At 48.4% G+C, this 22500-nt stretch overlaps 1 protein-coding gene across 17 annotated transcripts in view; it reads left to right on the top strand.

Moving 5' to 3' along the window:
• The window catches only part of LOC121569970 (eyes absent homolog 1), a 103076-nt gene that overhangs the window by 71545 nt on the left and 9031 nt on the right, over window positions 1-22500 (top strand). For all 17 annotated transcript variants that reach the window (XM_041881365.2, XM_041881361.2, XM_041881360.2 and 14 more), the window contains 2 exons: window positions 21891-21949; window positions 22439-22500. The exon at window positions 22439-22500 is cut by the window's right edge and continues 99 nt beyond it. In XM_041881365.2, coding sequence (XP_041737299.1) covers window positions 21891-21949; window positions 22439-22500 — 121 coding nt within the window. The remainder of the gene's footprint in view (window positions 1-21890; window positions 21950-22438) is intronic.

Below are 22500 nucleotides of genomic sequence, written 5' to 3'. Positions count from 1 at the left end.
TTGGTCAAAAGTGCTGCGCTATATAAAGAACAGGGCGCCATAGGGCTCTGGTCAAAAGTGCTGCGCTATATAAAGAACAGTGCGCCATAGGGCTCTGGTCAAAAGTGCTGCGCTATATAAAGAACAGGGCGCCATAGGGCTTTGGTCAAAAGTGCTGCGCTATATACACTGTAACGGAAAACTGTCATTTATACGGTAATTTTAGGTATTATTAACAGTAAAAAAAACGTTTTAAACGTTTTACTGCAGCATACTGTAAATTATGGTGCATTGTGGGGAAATTGCTGTATTTCGAACGGTACTGTAATTCCACCCCACAGAATACAGTATCGTACCGTACCTTTGGAGCACCAAAAACCTTCTGATCACTAGTGGGTGCTAGTTTGGAGGCGTGCCTTGTAAGAAGCCATATTTGTTCCTCCCATCAGTGAGAATGCTGTACCAATTTAAACTCCTATGTGGTTATAGTGCCCCATCAATTTGTATAGGAGACAGATTGGAGTGGCAGCGGGTCTTTAACCTTAAATGGTTGAGTATTTGCCATGTCCTTTGGTCTGTTTTGCCCTGTAGTCACTGCCAGTTTGGAAGCCTTTGTTAAGGCCTCTAGAAAAACACCAAATATGAACACTTTACCTAGCTGCCAACCTGATTGCACTAATCACTTATAACTACAGTAAAATACTGTGAAATACAAACCCCTCCCCTCAATGAATTTCATTCATTTATTAATTCATTCCGATTACGGTAGCATTAACTATTTATTTTTTTTTACAGTAATAATACAGCGCATTTTATGGTGTTGTACTGTGTGTCATTACGATATGATATTATCGTAAAATATGACATGCAGAATTTTACTTGCCACCAAGCAGCCTGTAAATCCCTGTCAATATTCACGGTAACCCCTTCACAGTGTAAGGAATAGAGTGCCATTGGAATAATGGATACAATAGGACAATGAGGTCTGCGCGACCAGCAGTGTTTCCTCTCTGTCTCTGATTTACAGTCGGTGACCAGAGCTACATAGAGGCCCAGTATAAATACCAGCTAGCACAGCAGAGCAGACAGCAGTGAGCGGTTATGTATATGTAGCCCAGTATAAATACCAGCTAGCACAGCAGAGCAGACAGCAGTGAGCGGTTATGTATATGTAGCCCAGTATAAATACCAGCTAGCACAGCAGAGCAGACAGCAGTGAGCGGTTATGTATATGTAGCCCAGTATAAATACCAGCTAGCACAGCAGAGCAGACAGCAGTGAGCGGTTATGTATATGTAGCCCAGTATAAATACCAGCTAGCACAGCAGAGCAGACAGCAGTGAGCGGTTATGTATATGTAGCCCAGTATAAATACCAGCTAGCACAGCAGAGCAGACAGCAGTGAGCGGTTATGTATATGTAGCCCAGTATAAATACCAGCTAGCACAGCAGAGCAGACAGCAGTGAGCGGTTATGTATATGTAGCCCAGTATAAATACCAGCTAGCACAGCAGAGCAGACAGCAGTGAGCGGTTATGTATATGTAGCCCAGTATAAATACCAGCTAGCACAGCAGAGCAGACAGCAGTGAGCGGTTATGTATATGTAGCCCAGTATAAATACCAGCTAGCACAGCAGAGCAGACAGCAGTGAGCGGTTATGTATATGTAGCCCAGTATAAATACCAGCTAGCACAGCAGAGCAGACAGCAGTGAGCGGTTATGTATATGTAGCCCAGTATAAATACCAGCTAGCACAGCAGAGCAGACAGCAGTGAGCGGTTATGTATATGTAGCCCAGTATAAATACCAGCTAGCACAGCAGAGCAGACAGCAGTGAGCGGTTATGTATATGTAGCCCAGTATAAATACCAGCTAGCACAGCAGAGCAGACAGCAGTGAGCGGTTATGTATATGTAGCCCAGTATAAATACCAGCTAGCACAGCAGAGCAGACAGCAGTGAGCGGTTATGTATATGTAGCCCAGTATAAATACCAGCTAGCACAGCAGAGCAGACAGCAGTGAGCGGTTATGTATATGTAGCCCAGTATAAATACCAGCTAGCACAGCAGAGCAGACAGCAGTGAGCGGTTATGTATATGTAGCCCAGTATAAATAGCAGCTAGCACAGCAGAGCAGACAGCCGTGAGCGGTTATGTATATGTAGCCCAGTATAAATACCAGCTAGCACAGCAGAGCAGACAGCAGTGAGCGGTTATGTATATGTAGCCCAGTATAAATACCAGCTAGCACAGCAGAGCAGACAGCAGTGAGCGGTTATGTATATGTAGCCCAGTATAAATACCAGCTAGCACAGCAGAGTAGACAGCAGTGAGCGGTTATGTATATGTAGCCCAGTATAAATACCAGCTAGCACAGCAGAGCAGACAGCAGTGAGCGGTTATGTATATGTAGCCCAGTATAAATACCAGCTAGCACAGCAGAGCAGACAGCAGTGAGCGGTTATGTATATGTAGCCCAGTATAAATACCAGCTAGCACAGCAGACCAGACAGCAGTGAGCGGTTATGTATATGTAGCCCAGTATAAATACCAGCTAGCACAGCAGAGCAGACAGCAGTGAGCGGTTATGTATATGTAGCCCAGTATAAATACCAGCTAGCACAGCAGAGCAGACAGCAGTGAGCGGTTATGTATATGTAGCCCAGTATAAATACCAGCTAGCACAGCAGAGCAGACAGCAGTGAGCGGTTATGTATATGTAGCCCAGTATAAATATCAGCTAGCACAGCAGAGCAGACAGCAGTGAGCGGTTATGTATATGTAGCCCAGTATAAATACCAGCTAGCACAGCAGAGCAGACAGCAGTGAGCGGTTATGTATATGTAGCCCAGTATAAATACCAGCTAGCACAGCAGAGCAGACAGCAGTGAGCGGTTATGTATATGTAGCCCAGTATAAATACCAGCTAGCACAGCAGAGCAGACAGCAGTGAGCGGTTATGTATTTAAGCATGTGCAGAAATGCACGTAAAGAGACAGTACAGCAACACAGAGTCAGGACTTAGTGGCTGTAACGCACAGTGTGTGTGCGTGCGTGTGCGTGCGTGCGTGCGTGTGCGTGCGTGTGCGTGCATGCGTGCGTGTATGTCACCTACAGTAACTTACTGTTCCTCCAAAGTAAAACTCCACTGTATTTTCATAAAGTATAAAAAAAAAAAAATAATGTCAAAAGTCTAATCTAGTCTGTCCAGTATTTTTTTTAACAACCTGGTTTAGCATACTGGCCCTGACTTTAACTGAGTTAAAACAGAGACATAATAATGTTTGGGTCGCGTCCCAAATGGTACCCTATTCTCTATGGTGCCCTGGTCAAAAGTAGTGCGCTATATAGGGAATAGGGTGCTATGATTAGGGTTGTGTCTGAGGCCTCTAAACATTGCAATCACGCATCGCTCTGCTACCTTCTCCTGCGTTCAAGGTCTGCTTATTGTCTGTGTGTATCCTAGTTTCTGTGGTTTAGCTGTGTTGTTGTGTGTCCTAATTTCTGTGGTTCAGATGTGTTGTTGTGTTGTTGTGTATCCTAATTTCTGTGGTTTAACTGTGTTGCTGTGTGTCCTAGTTTATGTGGTTTAACTATGTTGTTGTGTATCTCAGTTTCTGTGGTTTAACTGTGTTGTTGTGACGTTGTGCAACTGACTCCTGTGCGTACATGTGTCTGTGTGGTGGGGGGGTGGGTGGTAGGTGAGGTGCCAAATGTCTTGGGCCTGTCCCTAAGGAGCGAGTGAGGAAAAAGAGAGAGACACAGAGAGAGAGAGAGAGAGAGAGAGAGAGAGAGAGAGAGAGAGAGAGAGAGAGAGAGAGAGAGCGACAGAGAGAGAGAGACAGAGCGACAGAGAGAGACAGAGAGAGACAGAGAAAGAGACAGAGAGAGAGACAGAGAGAGAGAGAGAGAGAGACAGAGCGAGACATAGAGAGAGAGACAGAGAGACAGAGACAGAGAGAGAGAGAGAGAGAGAGAGAGAGAGAGAGAGAGAGAGAGAGAGAGAGAGACAGAGAGAGACATAGAGAGAGAGAGAGACAGAGAGACAGAGACAGAGAGAGAGAGAGACAGAGAGAGAGAGAGACAGAGAGAGAGAGAGAGAGAGAGAGAGAGAGAGAGAGAGAGAGAGAGAGAGAGAGGTGTAACTGATACTTGTTGACCTCTTAGGTATTGCCTCTTTCCTTTTATGACTTTCCTCTGAGTTGTCCCAAGCTCTATCAACACTTACCAACCTCCATTCACACACACACACACACACACACACACACACACACACACACACGCACACACACATGCACACATACACACCCACACAACCACACACACACATATACGGTACACACACACACATACACATACACACTCTCTTTGGTACTATTTTCACAAGTATAATTTTGTTTCTAGACATCTTTCACCACACAACCATCAATCTAAGATATCACCAAATCACAACATAATGATATCTTCTCAATGTAGTTATTTTAACAACAAGTTAATCCAAAAGCAAAAAATGTAAGATGTATGTTTCAAAATTTCCCTTTGAATGTAGTATGCTACGGTACTGTATTAGCCTATATTACGGTATTACAGTACTGTATTAACCTATATTACGGTATTACAGTACTGTATTAACCTATATTACGGTATTACAGTACTGTATTAACCTATATTACAGTATTACAGTACTGTATTGGCCTATATTACGGTATTACAGTACTGTATTGGCCTATATGGGGCGGCAGGTAGCTTAGTGGTTAAGAGCGTTGTGCCAGTAACCGAAAGGTCGCTGGTTCCAAGCCGACTAGGTGAAAAATCTGTCGATGTGCCCTTGAGCAAGGCACTTGTATATTATGGTATTACAGTATTTGCCTATATTACAGTATTACAGTACTGTATTAACCTATATTATGGTGTTACAGTACTGTATTGGCCAATTACACCTAGTACAGCAGTGACCCCCACACACACCCATCAAAAATACCCCCAGAAACTTCTTTACTGATCTTGTAAATATCTTTTTTTTTTTTTTTAAGTACTGTGAAGTAAAGTCAAAATAGTTATCATCATAGTAGTACATTCGAGTATATATCATATATATGTCATATTTTTATGTTTCTACTTTACAGACATACATTTTCATTTTGTAGTTCTCAAAATCTGTAGTTGACAAACCAGTTTACAAGTGAAATCTATAGGGATACCAAATGCTTAAGTGATCATCAATTAAGAGCAGTCGGATTAAAGCCGCAATATGTAACTTTTTGGGCCACCTGACCAAATTCACATAGAAATGGGAGTTATAGATCTGTAATTCTCATTGAAAGCAAGTCTAAGAAGCAGTAGATCTGTTCTATGTGCGCTATTTCTACCTATTCTTAAGTTTCGTTTTTTGGTCTTGTACGCCAGCTTCATACAGCTGAAAATAAAATATTTTGGGTTATTTAAAATATATTTCACAGTGGTTTAGATGGTACAATGATTCTCTACACTATAAACTGCTTGTTTTGTCACATAAACTGAAATTAGGCAAACTATTAGAATTTTAGCAACCAGAAAATGGTGGAGCGATTTCTGCATATTGCACCTTTAAGTAATAGTAAAATGTATTTTAACAAAAAGAAAAGAGAATCATATCAAAAGTAATCTGAGCATGGCATTGTGAAGGGCAATTACTTTATATGAACATATTGCAATGTAAAACACTGATTATGTTCGGTGAAAAAGTGACTATGATTTGATCTGTTTAGAGTTGTGAAAATGTACCACATACTTGTGAAAATTGCACCAAAGCGGATATATATATTTTTACAGTATTTAAATGTGTATCTGTCTGTATGTATTTGAAATTATCGAGTTCTGTAAAAAACATTTTTTTTAAAGATTGGCAGAGAATGCAATATAATTTGAAAACGTAACGTAGATCAAATTTATAACTTCTATCAAATTTGAAAACTTTGATAATTTGTATTTTCCTAATACTGAAATGTGCCTGTTAATTTCCAATTGGCATGACATTAAATTGTTATTTTTTTACATTCGGTTTGTTATTAACACATTAGCTCAGCTGGTAGAGCATGGCGCTTGTAACACCAAGGTAGTGGGTTCGATCCCCGGGACCACCCATACACAAAAATGTATGCACGCATGACTGTAAGTCGCTTTGGATAAAAGCGTCTGCTAAATGGCATATTATTATTACTTGGCTTATAATTTGGAGCCTCAGGAAGTGGATAGCGTATAATGAAACCCATTGAGAATTAAATTAAACAAAACGTTATTTAAAGTGCATTTAAAATCGCAACACACTTCACGGTAAAACAAAGCATAAACCGTGATAGAGATTGGCAGCTCCTCTGGAACATTGGGAATATTACAGAGAACTATGGGTCGAGATGGAGTAGGCTTTAATGGACCAGGAGCCGCTCTGAGCCTAACTTAGCACCTTGAGTTGCCCTCTCAGTGGGGTACCAACCTGCAATCTCCCCACTCACTGTGTGAGAAAACAACCCATAATTCCGGTCTGGACTACAGAGACCATAGGGGCAAATCACTCAGAGAGAGAAACCTGTTGCCACAAGAAAAGGGCAACCGGTGACACCATTTTAAATACAACCCATATTTATGTTTGTTTATTTTCACTTTTGTACTTTAACTATTTGCCCATCGTTACAACACTGTATATAGACATAATATGACATTTGAAATGTCTCTAATATTTTGAAACTTGTTTGAGTGTAATATTTACTGTTCAGTTTTTATCGTTTATTTCACTTTTCTTTATCCATTTCACTTGCTTTGGCAATGTAAACATATGTTTCCCATGCCAATAAAGCCCTTAAATTGAAATTGAAAATTGAGAGAGAGAGAGAGAGAGAGAGAGAGAGAAATAAAGAGAAGAGAGAGAGGGGGGGGGACAAGGAGAGACAAGGAGAGAGAGAGAGAGGCCTCCAGAGGTGGGAATGTTTTAAATTAGCACAGCGATACCTCCACGTCCTGCACGACACACACTCACACACACGCGCACGCACACACACACATGCTGGGGCAAAACATATGCACACACAGTGATACACACACACATACCTGTGGAGCAACACTGTGAACGCAGGTAATTTTATAGCTCCTAGACTGCAGTGTGAGGGTTGAAATGTTCTCTGTCACTCTCCCAGTGTGCTAAGCACACACACAGTCTCTCTCACACACACACACACACACATCGCTGAACGCTATCATGAGAGATGCTGTGAAATTCACTGTTAAATGCACTTACAACTTGGGGAATCTCTCTCCTGAGCCCTCCTGTTCTGAAAGCTGCAGCTTTGTTAGTAAAAGGTGAAAGGGACAGGCACATTCTGCTCCATGTGAATTTATTAGACAACGTTTCACCACGAGGTCTCAGGTTTATTAGAGAGGATAGACAGCTCTGGACCGGCCCAGTGTTGGTCACTTTGACTTTAGTTCATCTATGTGGCAAGGTTTTACTTTTGTTTGGGCTTTTGAAATAGAGATTTGAAACAGAGTTTGGCTTTTTGGCTTTCTCTGCAATGCTGTCACAGATATGTTACCAGTGCTTGCTGCAAAAAAGTCTAAAAAGCCTGAAAAGGCTAAAAACAGACACACAAAAAAAAAAAAAAAAAAAAGAAACGGTCTATTCTCATATTTTTCATTAAACTGGTGTTTTAGCACCAGTTGATTCAAGCAGTCTGCTCTCATAATTTTCATTAAGCTAGTGTTTTAGCACCAGTTAAGCTAATGTTTTAGCGCCAGTTAAGCTAATGTTTTAGCACCAGTTAAGCTAATGTTTTAGCGCCAGTTAAGCTAATGTTTTAGCACCAGTTAAGCAAATGTTTTAGCACAGGTTAAGCTAATGTTTTAGCACCAGTTAAGCTAGTGTTTTAGCGCCAGTTAAGCAAATGTTTTAGCACAGGTTAAGCTAATGTTTTAGCACCAGTTAAGCTAGTGTTTTAGCGCCAGTCTGTTATTTCTTACTCCTGGCCTAGACAGCTGTGGGGAGCGGTAGTGTGTAGTGTGGGTCAGGACACAGCTCTCTGAGTCACAGTCCCAGTCACAAATGGCAACCTATTCCCTATGTAGTGCACTACTTTGGTGCCACTTGAGACACAACTCAGTCCCAGAGGAGTCACTGATTTGTTTTGGAATGACTAAAGAGGGAAAAACTGGTCTCAACTGACTGTCTATTTTCTCTCAACATTACTCCCCCTCATCTAACCTCAACATTACTCCCCCATCCTCCCCCTCCCCTGACCTCAACATTACTCCCCCATCCTCCCCCTCCCCTGACCTCAACATTACTCCCCCCATCCTCCCCCTCCCCTGACCTCAACATTACTCCCCCATCCTCCCCCTCCCCTGACCTCAACATTACTCCCCCCATCCTCCCCCTCCTCCCCTGACCTCAACATTACTCCCCCCATCCTCCCCCTCCCCTGACCTCAACATTACTCCCCCATCCTCCCCCCTCCCCTGACCTCAACATTACTCCCCATCCTCCCCCCTCCCCTGACCTCAACATTACTCCCCCCATCCTCCCCCCTCCTCCCCTGACCTCAACATTACTCCCCCATCCTCCCCTCCTCCCCTGACCTCAACATTACTCCCCATCCTCCCCCCTCCCCTGACCTCAACATTACTCCCCATCCTCCCCCCTCCCCTGACCTCAACATTACTCCCCCATCCTCCCCCCTCCCCTGACCTCAACATTACTCCCCCCATCCCCCCATCCTCCCCCTCCCCTGACCCTAAACATTACTCCCCCATCCTCCCCCTCCTGACCTCAACATTACTCCCCCCATCCTCCCTCCCTGACCTCAACATTACTCCCCCATCCTCCCCCTCCTCCCCTGACCTCAACATTACTCCCCCCATCCTCCCCCTCCCTGACCTCAACATTACTCCCCCCATCCTCCCCTCCTCCCTGACCTCAACATTACTCCCCCATCCTCCCCCTCCCCTGACCTCAACATTACTCCCCCATCCTCCCCCCTCCCTGACCTCAGCATTACTCCCCCCATCCTCCCCCCTCCCCTGACCTCAACATTACTCCCCCATCCTCCCCTCCCCTGACCTCAACATTACTCCCCCCATCCTCCCCCTCCTCCCCTGACCTCAACATTACTCCCCCATCCCCCCATCCCCCCTCCCCTGACCTCAACATTACTCCCCCATCCTCCCCCTCCCCTGACCGCAACATTACTCCCCCCATCCTCCCCCCTCCTCCCCTGACCTCAACATTACTCCCCCCATCCTCCCCCCTCCTCCCCTGACCTCACCATTACTCCCCCATCCTCCCCCTCCTCCCCTGACCTCAACATTACTCCCCCATCCTCCCCCTCCTCCCCTGACCTCAACATTACTCCCCCATCCTCCCCCTCCTCCCCTGACCTCACCATTACTCCCCCCATCCTCCCCTCCTCCCCCTGACCTCAACATTACTCCCCCATCCCCCCATCCCCCCTCCCCTGACCTCAACATTACTCCCCCCATCCTCCCCCTCCCCTGACCGCAACATTACTCCCCCCATCCTCCCCCTCCTCCCTGACCTCAACATTACTCCCCCATCCTCCCCCCTCCTCCCCTGACCTCAACATTACTCCCCCCATCCTCCCCCTCCTCCCCTGACCTCAACATTACTCCCCCATCCTCCCCCTCCTCCCCTGACCTCACCATTACTCCCCCATCCTCCCCCTCCCCCCTGACCTCAACATTACTCCCCCCATCCCCCTCCCCCCTCCCCTGACCTCACCATTACTCCCCATCCCCCCTCCTCCCCCTCCCCTGACCTCAACATTACTCCCCCCATCCCCCCATCCTCCCCTCCCATGACCTCAACATTACTCCCCCATCCTCCCCCTCCCCTGACCTCAACATTACTCCCCCATCCCCCTCCCCTCCCCCTGACCTCAACATTACTCCCCCCATCCTCCCCCTCCTCCCTGACCTCAACATTACTCCCCCCATCCTCCCCCATCCTCCCCTCTCCCTGACCTCAACATTACTCCCCCCATCCTCCCCTCCTCCCCTGACCTCAACATTACTCCCCCATCCTCCCCCATCCTCCCATCCTCCCTGACCTCAACATTACTCCCCATCCTCCCCTCCCCTGACCTCAACATTACTCCCCCATCCTCCCCCTCCCTGACCTCACCATTACTCCCCCATCCTCCCCCCTCCCCCTGACCTCAACATTACTCCCCCATCCTCCCCTCCCCCTGACCTCAACATTACTCCCCCCATCCTCCCCCTCCTCCCTGACCTCAACATTACTCCCCCATCCCCTCCCTCCTCCCCTGACCTCAACATTACTCCCCCATCCTCCCCCTCCTCCCCTGACCTCAACATTACTCCCCCATCCTCCCATCCTCCCCTGACCTCAACATTACTCCCCCCATCCCCCCCTCCCTCCCTGACCTCACCATTACTCCCCCATCCTCTCCTCCCTCCCCTGACCTCAACATTACTCCCCCATCCTCCCCCCTCCCCTGACCTCAACATTACTCCCCCATCCTCCTCCCCCTCCCTGACCTCAACATTACTCCCCCATCCTCCCCTCCCCTGACCTCAACATTACTCCCCCATCCTCCCCCTCCCCCTGACCTCAACATTCCTCCCCCATCCCCCTCCCCCCTCCCCTGACCTCAACATTACTCCCCCATCCCTCCCTCCTCCCCTGACCTCAACATTACTCCCCCATCCTCCCCCCCCCCCCTGACCTCAACATTACTCCCCATCCCCTCCTCCTCCTGACCTCAACATTACTCCCCCATCCCCCCCTCCCCTGACCTCAACATTACTCCCCCATCCTCCCCTCCTCCCCTGACCTCAACATTACTCCCCCATCCTCCCCCTCCCCTGACCTCAACATTACTCCCCATCCTCCCCCTCCCCTGACCTCAACATTACTCCCCCATCCTCCCCCTCTCCCCTGACCTCAACATTACTCCCCCATCCTCCCCCCTCCCCTGACCTCAACATTACTCCCCCCATCCTCCCCCTCCCTGACCTCAACATTACTCCCCCATCCTCCCTCCCCTGACCTCAACATTACTCCCCCATCCTCCCCCCTCCCCTGACCTCAACATTACTCCCCCATCCTCCCCCTCCCCTGACCTCAACATTACTCCCCCATCCTCCCCCCTCCCTGACCTCAACATTACTCCCCCCATCCTCCCCCCTCCCCTGACCTCAACATTACTCCCCCATCCTCCCCCTCCTCCCTGACCTCAACATTACTCCCCATCCTCCCCCCTCCTCCCCTGACCTCAACATTACTCCCCCCATCCTCCCCCTCCTCCCCTGACCTCAACATTACTCCCCATCCTCCCCCTCCTCCCCTGACCTCAACATTACTCCCCCCATCCTCCCCCTCCCCTGACCTCAACATTACTCCCCCCATCCTCCCCCCTCCCCTGACCTCAACATTACTCCCCCATCCTCCCCCTCCTCCCCTGACCTCAACATTACTCCCCCATCCTCCCCCCTCCCCTGACCTCAACATTACTCCCCCATCCTCCCCCTCCCCTGACCTCAACATTACTCCCCATCCTCCCCTCCTGACCTCAACATTACTCCCCCCATCCTCCCCCCTCCTCCCCTGACCTCAACATTACTCCCCCCATCCTCCCCTCCCATGACCTCAACATTACTCCCCCATCCCCTCCCCCTCCCCTGACCTCAACATTGCTCCCCATCCTCCCTCTCCCCTGACCTCAACATTACTCCCCCATCCTCCCCCCTCCCCTGACCTCAACATTACTCCCCCCCATCCTCCCCCCTCCCATGACCTCAACATTACTCCCCCATCCTCCCTCCCCCTGACCTCAACATTACTCCCCCCATCCTCCCCCTCCCCTGACCTCACCATTACTCCCCCCATCCCCCTCCCCCCTCCTCCCCTGACCTCAACATTACTCCCCCATCCTCCCCCTCCCCTGACCTCAACATTACTCCCCCATCCTCCCCCTCCCTGACCTCAACATTACTCCCCCATCCCCCCCCCTCCCCTGACCTCAACATTACTCCCCCATCCTCCCCCTCCCCTGACCTCAACATTACTCCCCCATCCTCCCCCTCCCCTGACCTCAACATTACTCCCCCCATCCCCCTCCTCCCCTGACCTCAACATTGCTCCCCCATCCTCCCTCCTCCTGACCTCAACATTACTCCCCCCATCCTCCCCCCTCCCCTGACCTCAACATTACTCCCCCATCCTCCCCCTCCTCCCCTGACCTCAACATTACTCCCCCATCCCCCTCCTCCCCCTCCCCTGACCTCAACATTACTCCCCCTCCTCCCCCATCCTCCCCCTCCCATGACCTCAACATTACTCCCCCATCCTCCCCCTCCTCCCCTGACCTCACCATTACTCCCCCCATCCCCCTCCTCCCCTCCCCTGACCTCAACATTACTCCCCCATCCTCCCCTCCTCCCCTGACCTCAACATTACTCCCCCATCCTCCCCTCCCCTGACCTCAACATTACTCCCCCATCCTCCCCCTCCCTGACCTCAACATTACTCCCCCATCCCTCCCCTCCCCTGACCTCAACATTACTCCCCCATCCTCCTCCCCTCCCCTGACCTCAACATTACTCCCCCATCCTCCCCCCTCCCCTGACCTCAACATTACTCCCCCATCCTCCTCCCCTACCTCACGCATTACTCCCCCATCCCTCCCCCCTCCCCTACTCAACATTCTCCCCCATCCTCCCCCCCCTACTCAACATTCTCATCCTCCCCCTCCCTCCCTGACTCAACATTACTCCCCCCATCCTCCCCCTCCTCCCCTGACCTCAACATTACTCCCCCATCCTCCCCCCTCCCCTCCTCACATTCTCCCCCCATCCTCCCCCCTCCCCTGACCTCAACATTACTCCCCATCCTCCCCCCTCCTCCCTACCTCCTTACTCCCCCATCCTCCCCCCTCCTCCCCTGACTCACCATTACTCCCCCCATCCTCCCCCCCTCCCCTGACCTCAACATTACTCCCCCCATCCTCCCCCCTCCTCCCCCTGACCTCTTACTCCCATCCTCCCCCCTCCTCCCCTACCTCAACATTACTCCCCCATCCTCCCCCTCCCCTGACCTCAACATTACTCCCCCATCCTCCCCCTCCCCTACCTCAACATTACTCCCCCATCCTCCCCCTCCTACCTCAACATTACTCCCCCATCCTCCCCCCTCCTCCCCTGACCTCAACTTACTCCCCCATCCTCCCCCCTCCTCCCTGACCTCAACATTACTCCCCCCATCCTCCTCCTCCCCTACCTCAATTATCCATCCCCCCCTCCCCTGACCTCAACATTACTCCCCCCATCCTCCCCCTCCCCTGACCTCAACATTACTCCCCCCATCCTCCCCCCTCCCCTGACCTCAACATTACTCCCCCTCCTCCCCCCTCCTCCCCTGACCTCAACATTACTCCCCCATCCTCCCCCTCCTCCCCTGACCTCAACATTCTCCCCATCCCCCCTCCCCTGACCTCAACATTACTCCCCCATCCTCCCCCTCCTCCCCTACCTCAATTCTCCCCCCATCCCCCCCTCCCCTACCTCAACATTACTCCCCCATCCTCCCCCTCCCTACCTCAACATTACTCCCCCATCCTCCCCCTCCCCTGACCTCAACATTACTCCCCCATCCTCCCCCTCCCCTGACCTCAACCTTACTCCCCCATCCTCCCCCTCCCTGACCTCAACATTACTCCCCCATCCTCCCCCTCCCCTGACCTCAACATTACTCCCCCATCCTCCCCCCTCCCCTACCTCAACATTACTCCCCCATCCTCCCCCTCCTCCCCTACCTCAACATTACTCCCCCATCCCCCTCCCCTGACCTCAACATTTCTCCCCCATCCTCCCCTCCTCCCCTCCTCACATTCTCCCCCATCCTCCCCCATCCTCCCCCATCCTCCCCCTCCTCCCTAACTAACTGCTACTGTTGCATAGCAGCTCCTCAGTAGGAAGGGATAGGGGTTGGGGGTATGTGGAAAATATAACATTATTAACTGTCTGATGATAAATTGTGGTTTTTAACAATAGTCTTCTTGTCCTGTGTTAGAGAGAGAGAAAGAGAAGGGGGGGGGGGTACATTACAGACTTAGTGATTATAGTCTTGCTATTGAGAGAGGCTGCCGTAGGCCAACCTGGCTCTCAAGAGAAGACAAGCTATGTGCACACTGCCCACAAAATGAGGTGGCACACATATTTCCCTCAGATTACACAGACTCACAAATATATATATATTTTTAAGCAATTTTTTATAAACTCCCATATCTATTGGGTGATATACCACCGTGTGCCATCACAGCAGCAAGATTTGTGACCTGTTGCCACAAGAAAAGGGTAACCAGTGAAGAACAAACACCATTGTAAATACAACCCATATTTATGTTTATTTATTTTCCCTTTTGTACTTTAACTATTTGCACATCATTATACCACTGTATATATACATAATATGACATTTGAAATGTCTCTATTCCTTTGAATCTTGTGAGTGTAATGTTTACTGTTAATATTTTGTTGTTTATTTCACTTTTGTTTATTATCTATTTCACTTGCTTTTGCAATGTTAACACACATTTCCCATGCCAATAAAGCCCTCCAAAGAAGGGAGGAGAGAAATCGAGAGCGGGAAGGAGAGGAGATGAAGAGAGAGCGAAGAAGAGAGAGAGAGAGAGAGAGAGAGAGAGAAAGAAAGAGCGAGAGAAAACAAAAGAGAGCGAGAGAGAGAGGAAGAAGAACAAGAGGGATTGTCGACACCAATCCCACAACCAGACGAGTTTGGATAAAAATGAAAAATGTAGAAATGTTTGAGATTCGATACACCATCATATCTCCAGCTTGGCTTTGAACCCATATATTAATCAGATATGGGAAGGTATAAATAACAAATAATGATTTCCCCCCCCAAAAATGTGCTGGATCTATCATTGGAATGAAATTGTAATCCATAGTTTTAGATATTTCGATCTTTGTCCCTGTCTCTCTCTGTTTCTCTCTCTCTCTCTCTCTCTCTCTCTCTCTCTCTCTCTCTCTCTCTCTCTCTCTCTCTCTCTCTCTCTCTCTCTCTCTCTCTCTCTCTCTCTCTCTCTCTCTCTCTCTCTCTCTCTCTCTCTCTCTCTCTCTCTCTCTCTCTCTCTCTCTCTCTCTCTCTCTCTCTCTCTCTCTCTCTCTCTCTCTCTCTCTCTCTCTCTCTCTCTCTGTCTCTCTCTCTCTGTCTCTCTCTCTCTCTCTCTCTCTCTCTCTCTCTCTCTCTCTCTCTCTCTCTCTCTCTCTCGCTCTCTCTCTCTCGCTCTCTCTCCTTCTCTCTGTGTGAATCGTGTGAATTGATGTGAAGCAGGTATGAGAGAATATATTCCTGTGCTTTGTTTGGCTGTTTGAATTCCGTGACTGTTCAAGCACAGGTTGTGGATTGGAATAAAGTGGGTCTGAAGAACTGCTCTTTGTTCCCAACATCCTGTCACTGACCCCCCTAGGTAATCACCCACCTCCACCCTCCACCCCCTATCCCCTCCCTGCTTCACCCCCCAGCCAGGGGTACCTGTTGGTGGGAACGGAGAGAGGACAGTTGTGGTCACGGTGGAGGACCACCCCTCCCAACCCACACACACACACCCCTTCTGTCCCTCTTCAGATAGGGGGGATGACAGAGGCTGCCAGTGGATAGGTAGAGAGGCAGCATTGAGAACGTGCGAACCATGGATGGGCCTTTTTCACATGGAATTAGTAGGGCCAGGAGGAATGCTCTCTCTGTGTGATGACGGCTGTTAGCTAGAGAAGCTCACACTGTGGCTTTGTTAGTTACCTCCCCCTCCCCGCTACTCACCTGAAGAGAGAGAGAACAGCGAAGAGAGCGTGAGACAGGTAGAAAAATAGTAAAATGAGAGAGAGAGAACAGGGAAGAGAGAGAGAGAGAGAGTAGAATGCGAGAGAGTGTAGGATGAGAGGGGAGAGAGAGTTTGTAAAAGAGCAAAAAGACTGTCCCTGTTGTCAACAGCTCAGAGGCTTTGGGGTTATAAATTGAGGGCACAGGAAGCCAGGCATAAAATGCTTTCCTGTGTCTATAAAAGGGAGAAAAAAATTTGGAAAGTTTAGATAGCATTGTGCAGCTCTTTTTTTTATTTCACTCTCTCTCCCTCTAGCAATTTTTCTCTCACCTTCTCATCCTCTGTCTGTCTGTATCTCTCCCCCGGGTTAGTCACTCTCTTCCTCTGGACTACAGGAAGACTCAGTCGCTCCATGCTGATTGCTTCATGACAGACCATCGCCACGGGAACAAAGAGCCCTCTGATACCCTCTTCCTCTAAAATTAAAGGACAGGAGAGAGAGAGAGCGAGAGAGAGAGAGAGAGAGAGAGAGAGAGAGAGAGAGAGAGAGAGAGAGAGAGAGAGAGGAGAGAGAGGGAATAGGAGTGGGAGAAGGAGGTGTAGAGAGAGAGAAAGAGAGAGAGAGAGGGGGTGGGAGAAGGTGATGTAGAGAGAGAGAAAGAGAGCGAGAGAGAGAGAAAGAGAGGGGGGAATAGGAGTGGGAGAAGGAGGTGTAGAGAGAGAGAAAGAGAGAGAGAGAGAGGGGGAGTGGGAGTGGGAGAGAGAGAGAGACAGAGAGAGAGACAGAGAGGAGAGAGAGAGAGAGAGAGAGAGAGAGAGAGAGAGAGAGAGAGAGAGAGAGAGAGAGACTATAGAACAATGGAGAGGTTTGAAAGGTATTTATATCCCTTCTTTGTTCAGACAGTAGCTTCCTCTCTTCCTTCCTTTGTTCAGACAGTAGCTTCCTCTCTTCCTTCCTTTGTTCAGACAGTAGCTTCCTCTCTTCCTTCCTTTGTTCAGACAGTAGCTTCCTCTCTTCCTTCCTTTGTTCAGACAGTAGCTTCCTCTCTTCCTTCCTTTGTTCAGACAGTAGCTTCCTCTCTTCCTTCCTTTGTTCAGACAGTAGCTTCCTCTCTTCCTTCCTTTGTTCAGACAGTAGCTTCCTCTCTTCCTTCCTTTTTTCAGACAGTAGCTTCCTCTCTTCTCCTGCTCCCTAGTTTTTACTTCTTCTCAAACTGAAGACAAGCAGATTAATGGACAAAGAAAATAAAAGAGAAAGAAGGCCTAATGAATGAAACAGAAAGACCAAGTGTTTGCAGAAGGAATAATTGCGAGGGGAGGGTCTGTGTGTATACTAGGACCATATGGAGTCAGTTAGTGGTGATTTTAGGTTTTGTGAGGACCACAGCTTGGTGAGGGGAGAACAGTACTGTATGAGGGGATTCAGACCATTGTCTGATTATAATGCCACTCAGTCTCCCACTCATTCACCCACTCACCCACTCACTCACTCACTCACTCACTCGCTGACTCACCAATCCTCTCACTCACTCACTCACTCACTCACTCACTCACTCACTCACTCACTCACTCACTCACTCACTCACTCACCCACTCACTCACTCACTCACTCACTCACTCACCCACTCACTCACTCGCTGACTCATCCACCCACCCACCCACCCTCTCACTCACTAACCCACTCACTCACCTACTCACCCCCTCACTCACTCTCTCACTCACTCACTCACTCACTCACTCACTCGCTGACTCACCTAGCCTCTCACTCACCCACTCACTCACCCACTCACTCGCTGACTCACCCACCCACCCTCACACTCACCCACCCATTCACTCACCCACTCACTCGTTCACTCAATCACTCACTCACTCACTCACTCACTCACACACCCAGTCACTCACCCCCTCATTCACTCACCCCCTCACTCACCCACTCACTCACCCACTTGCTCACCCACTCACTCACTCAATCACTCACTCACTCGTTGACTCACTCACCCCCTCACTCACCCACTCATTCACCCACTTTCACACCCACTCAGTCACTCACTCACTCACTCACTCACCTCTCCATCTCCCTAACCACCAGGAACTAACCCTTAACCCCTACCCACTACAGTAGCTCCCTAACCTAACCACCCTAATTCCTGGTTGTTAGACTCTGTGGTGTTTACGAGGCCTTAACAAGTGGCTTCTAATGAGTGGGTGCGTTCCAAATGGAACTTTAAATGGCACCCTATTTCCTACAAAGTGCACTACTTTTGAACAGGGCCCGTGCCTTTTGGGAGGCAGTCAGTGTGTCACTGAGAGAGAGTTACTGTAAGACCTTTTCCTCCACGCCACCACCATTAGATCCACAGCAGACTACCAGAGAGGCTGGTCATGGCTTCATCCCAGCCCCAGCAGGGAGCACTAATTGTGGAAGGCTGTGCATTCCTCTGGCCCCTCTAGCCCTCCCTTCCTGGGGGTCCGGGGCCGAGCCAGGCAGGGCTGGGCCCCACTAGTAACACAACTGTTAATTGTGTGTCGTAATAAAACCCGGTGAATTAAAAGGGCTATGTAAACACAGAGTGATTCACCACAGCAGCAGACAAGGCTGGAAAATAAAAAGAGAGCGCATGCAGGAACGGACACACACACGCACACACACACACACACACACACACACACACACACACACACACACACACAGACCAAAAAACACCAGCTGAAATGTTTATCCTACATTTTTCAATGAAACTCGGCCCTGGATGTGCCATGCAGATAAAACATTAAAACATGCATTAGAGAGAGATCAAATAGTTATGTAGCATAGTCAATACATGACACTGAAACATATTGTTCCAGACCTTCCTGAACTCTATCATATTGTTCCAGACCTTCCTGAACTCTATCATATTGTTCCAGACCTTCCTGAACTCTATCATATTGTTCCAGACCTTCCTGAACTCTATCATATTGTTCCAGACCTTCCTGAACTCTATCATATTGTTCCAGACCTTCCTGAACTCTATCATATTGTTCCAGACCTTCCTGAACTCTATCATATTGTTCCAGACCTTCCTGAACTCTATCATATTGTTCCAGACCTTCCTGAACTCTATCATATTGTTCCAGACCTTCCTGAACTCTATCATATTGTTCCATATGAGTTGTTGTTGGGTTCTGTTTAAAACATTCAGCTAAGCATCTGTTAGACCTAATTGATAAAACACATGATGATTGATTTTAAAGTGGTTAAGAATGTGTGTGCGTGTTTTTGTTAGTGAGAACAAATTATGACCAAAAGTCTTCTTGTCCTGAATTAGACCCTGGTCATACATCCAGACCTTGTATCAAATGTTGCTCACCCCAACCATTAGACACACACACGCACACACATAAATACATACACACACACCCAGACACACACACACTTGCACACACACACACACACACACACACACACACACACGCACACACTACATAGTGACCGTCTGTCTAGAAACCCATTACAACACACAACGCTAGGAGGTCCTCCAGTTGGCAGTCCATCTTTTAGAACGTAGCTCTCTCTCTCTCTCTCTCTCTCTCTCTCTCTCTCTCTCTCTCTCTCTCTCTCTCTCTCTCTCTCTCTCTCTCTCTCTCTCTCTCTCTCCATGTGAGGTCATTCTACCCCCCCCCCCTCCCACGCTGTCCTCCCCCCTTCTCCTCCCAATCTCCACCCCTTTATTGTGGGGCTCTGGAGCCCCAGAGAGGAGAAGAGGAGGTCAAAGGGTCAAAGTCTTTTCCTCTTTGGATGTGGGACTCTCAGGGAGAGGGCTTGGCTGAGAATGGCAGGCAGCATTAGAGCAGGGGTTGGGGGGGTCAAGATTTTAATTCGGTTACTGAACAGCTGTTTTGAGTTTCTCCTCACGTCTCCCTCTCCTCCTCCACCTCCTCCTCCTCCTCCTCCCTTTCCCCACAAATCTAGGGAGATGAAAAATTTGTTCAGAGGGGAACCAGTGAAATAAAAAGGTTTACGGTCCAAAGCCCTTACCCCTACCCCTGCTATAGCATTAGGCAGGAATGCAATAACGTCAGCGTTTGGCCTCGTTCAGATGGACTTAAAACAAGGAAATCCTTTCTCTGTTTGGGTGTCTTAACGCACGCCGGAAAGCTAATTAAAAAGCTTAAAAGGCGGGAAAGAATGTTTCATTCTATAAACCCAAAGGAATTTAAACTCCCTCCTTCCTTTGTTTCAACTTCCAGGAGAAATGTTTTAATAGAAACTTAAAATAGGTGAGGACTTAACCTTTTCACCATGTAGTTACACAACCACTTAACTCTCTGCAGGAATTAAATGTTTGAGTGATTTCGGGTTCAGATCAGATGCACAGGTGCGTTATTCCTTATAAATTAAAAGGTTAAATGATCAATGATCTGAGTTCTCGTATAACTGAAGCTTACATCAATCAAATCATGCTTTTAATCATTAATTGAACTTGCTTCTCCTTAGATTTTATATATTTATTCAACCTTTATTTAATCAAGTCAATTAAGAACAAATTCTTAATGACAATGACCGCCTGGACTCCCTCAAATGTAGAACTATCTGAGGAGAAAGGGGAGGGAGGAGGGAGAGGAGGGGAGGAGAGGGAGGAGATTGAGGAGAGGAGGGGGGAGCTAGTGGAGCACTCCTATAAATGGAAAACTAATAACAGATTTTCAGTTTGCTTTCTCCAGTGATAGAGAGAGAAAGAGAGAGAGAGAGAGAGAGAGAGAGAGAGAGAGAGAGAGAGAGAGAGAGAGAGAGAGAGAGAGAGAGAGAGAGAGAGAGAGAGAGAGAGAGAGAGAGAGAGAGAGAGAGAGAGAGAGCCTCAGGGCTGTGTTGGTGTGTGGCGCAGCAGCAATCAGAGGTCATAATTTCATTGGCGGTTAGCATCAGGTTCAATTTTTCTAGTAGGTTACATTTAGCAGAACGTCTGGATTGTGTTACTGAGGAGAGGCTGAATCAGAGAGAGCTGCAGAATCCCTCAGCCTCTCCAACACCAGCCAGGCCTGCAGGGGAAGTGAAGCACACACAGGAAGAACATGGACGCATGCAGACAGACACACAAACACACATGGAAGCATACCCAGACTGACACACACATGGAAGCATACACAAACATGCACACACACACAGACATGGATACACACACGCATGCACAAATGAACGTACACACACAAACACATACACACACACACGCACACAGACACAGATGCTGCCATAAACACCATGGCTATCTTTATTCTCCCTCCCTCCTCTTCTCTCCTCCTCTCCTCTCCTCTCCCCTCCCCCTCCTCATCTTCTCTCCTCCTCTCCTCTCCCCTCCTCTTCTCTCCCCTCTCCTCTCCTCTCCTCTTCCCTCCTCTTCTCTTCTCTCCCCTCCCCTCCCCTCTCCTCCTCTCCTCTCCTCTCCCCTTCTCTTCTCTCCCCTCCCCTACTCTCTCCAATTGCATTGAATATATGGTTCTTCGTTTCAACGGTTCAAACGAAAAGTGGTCTACGTACCCCCAAATAAAATTCCAATTAGTCTGTTCCCACACATGGCTAATCAACCACCCAGCGGATGAGTGTTTGGATCAGAGGATCAGGGTTTATTTGGTTGTGTCTGAGGATAGGCATATCTAGGGACGCCCCAAGTGGTCGGAGTCTGGTGGGCCGTACGGCCAGAACCAGTAATCATCATAGCTACATCTCAAATGGCAACCTATTCCCCTATGGGCCCTGGTCAAAAGTAGTAGGGGATAGGGTGCCATTTGAGACAAGGCTATGAGCTTTCTTTTTCTAAGGAGGAAGCAAGTGGACAAGAAAATGAGTGGAATACTGATTTGAAGGGTGGGGGGATCGAGGGATTTCAATAGGTTGGAAATCCTCAGTCAATGAAAACTTCAAATAACTTGAAGGGGAAAAAAAGCTATTTTGCTCTCTTAAAAAGTGTTATGTAAAATGTTTGCTGTGAATCGTTTTATCAAGTTGATGATGTGGATTATTGTTAATTATGCATGGGAATGCGGTTGTATGGGTCTAACCTCAATTAATCTCTTCTCTGTATTTTAGGAGTGTGACCAGGTCCACATCGATGACGTCTCATCCGATGACAACGGTCAAGATCTGAGGTAGATACAGTTCTAAACTAATCACAAAGTTCTTAACTGCAGTTCTACAGTTCTAAACTATTCACAAAATTATAAACTACAGTTCTAAACTGCGCACAGTGTTCTAAACTACAGTTCTATAGTTCTAAACCACTCACAATGTTATGTTTGCCTGGCATTCTAGAATGGATCCTTTTTGGAATGCCCTTGTTGTTTTTGCTAGAGTCAGTAATGGTGCAGTTTGAGCTAACAATATTTGTCTCTGTCTCTATCTCTATCTCTCTCCCTCTCCTCCCTCTCCTCCCTCCTCTCTCCCTCTCCCTCTCTCTCTCTCTCTCTCTCTCTCTCTCTCTCTCCCTCTCCTCCCTCCTCTCTCCCTCTCTCTCTCTCTCTCTCTCTCTCTCTCTCTCTCTCTCTCTCTCTCTCTCTCTCTCTCTCTCTCTCTCTCTCTCTCTCTCTCTCTCTCTCTCTCTCTTCTCTTTCTCCCCCTTCTCCACCCTCCCTCGCCAGCACATATAACTTTGGTTCGGATGGGTTCCATGCGGCAGCGACCAGTGCCAACCTGTGCCTGG

This window comes from Coregonus clupeaformis, unplaced genomic scaffold (genome assembly GCF_020615455.1).
Source record: "Coregonus clupeaformis isolate EN_2021a unplaced genomic scaffold, ASM2061545v1 scaf0690, whole genome shotgun sequence".
NCBI lineage: Eukaryota > Metazoa > Chordata > Actinopteri > Salmoniformes > Salmonidae > Coregonus > Coregonus clupeaformis.
This window is presented reverse-complemented; position numbering and strand designations above follow the sequence as displayed.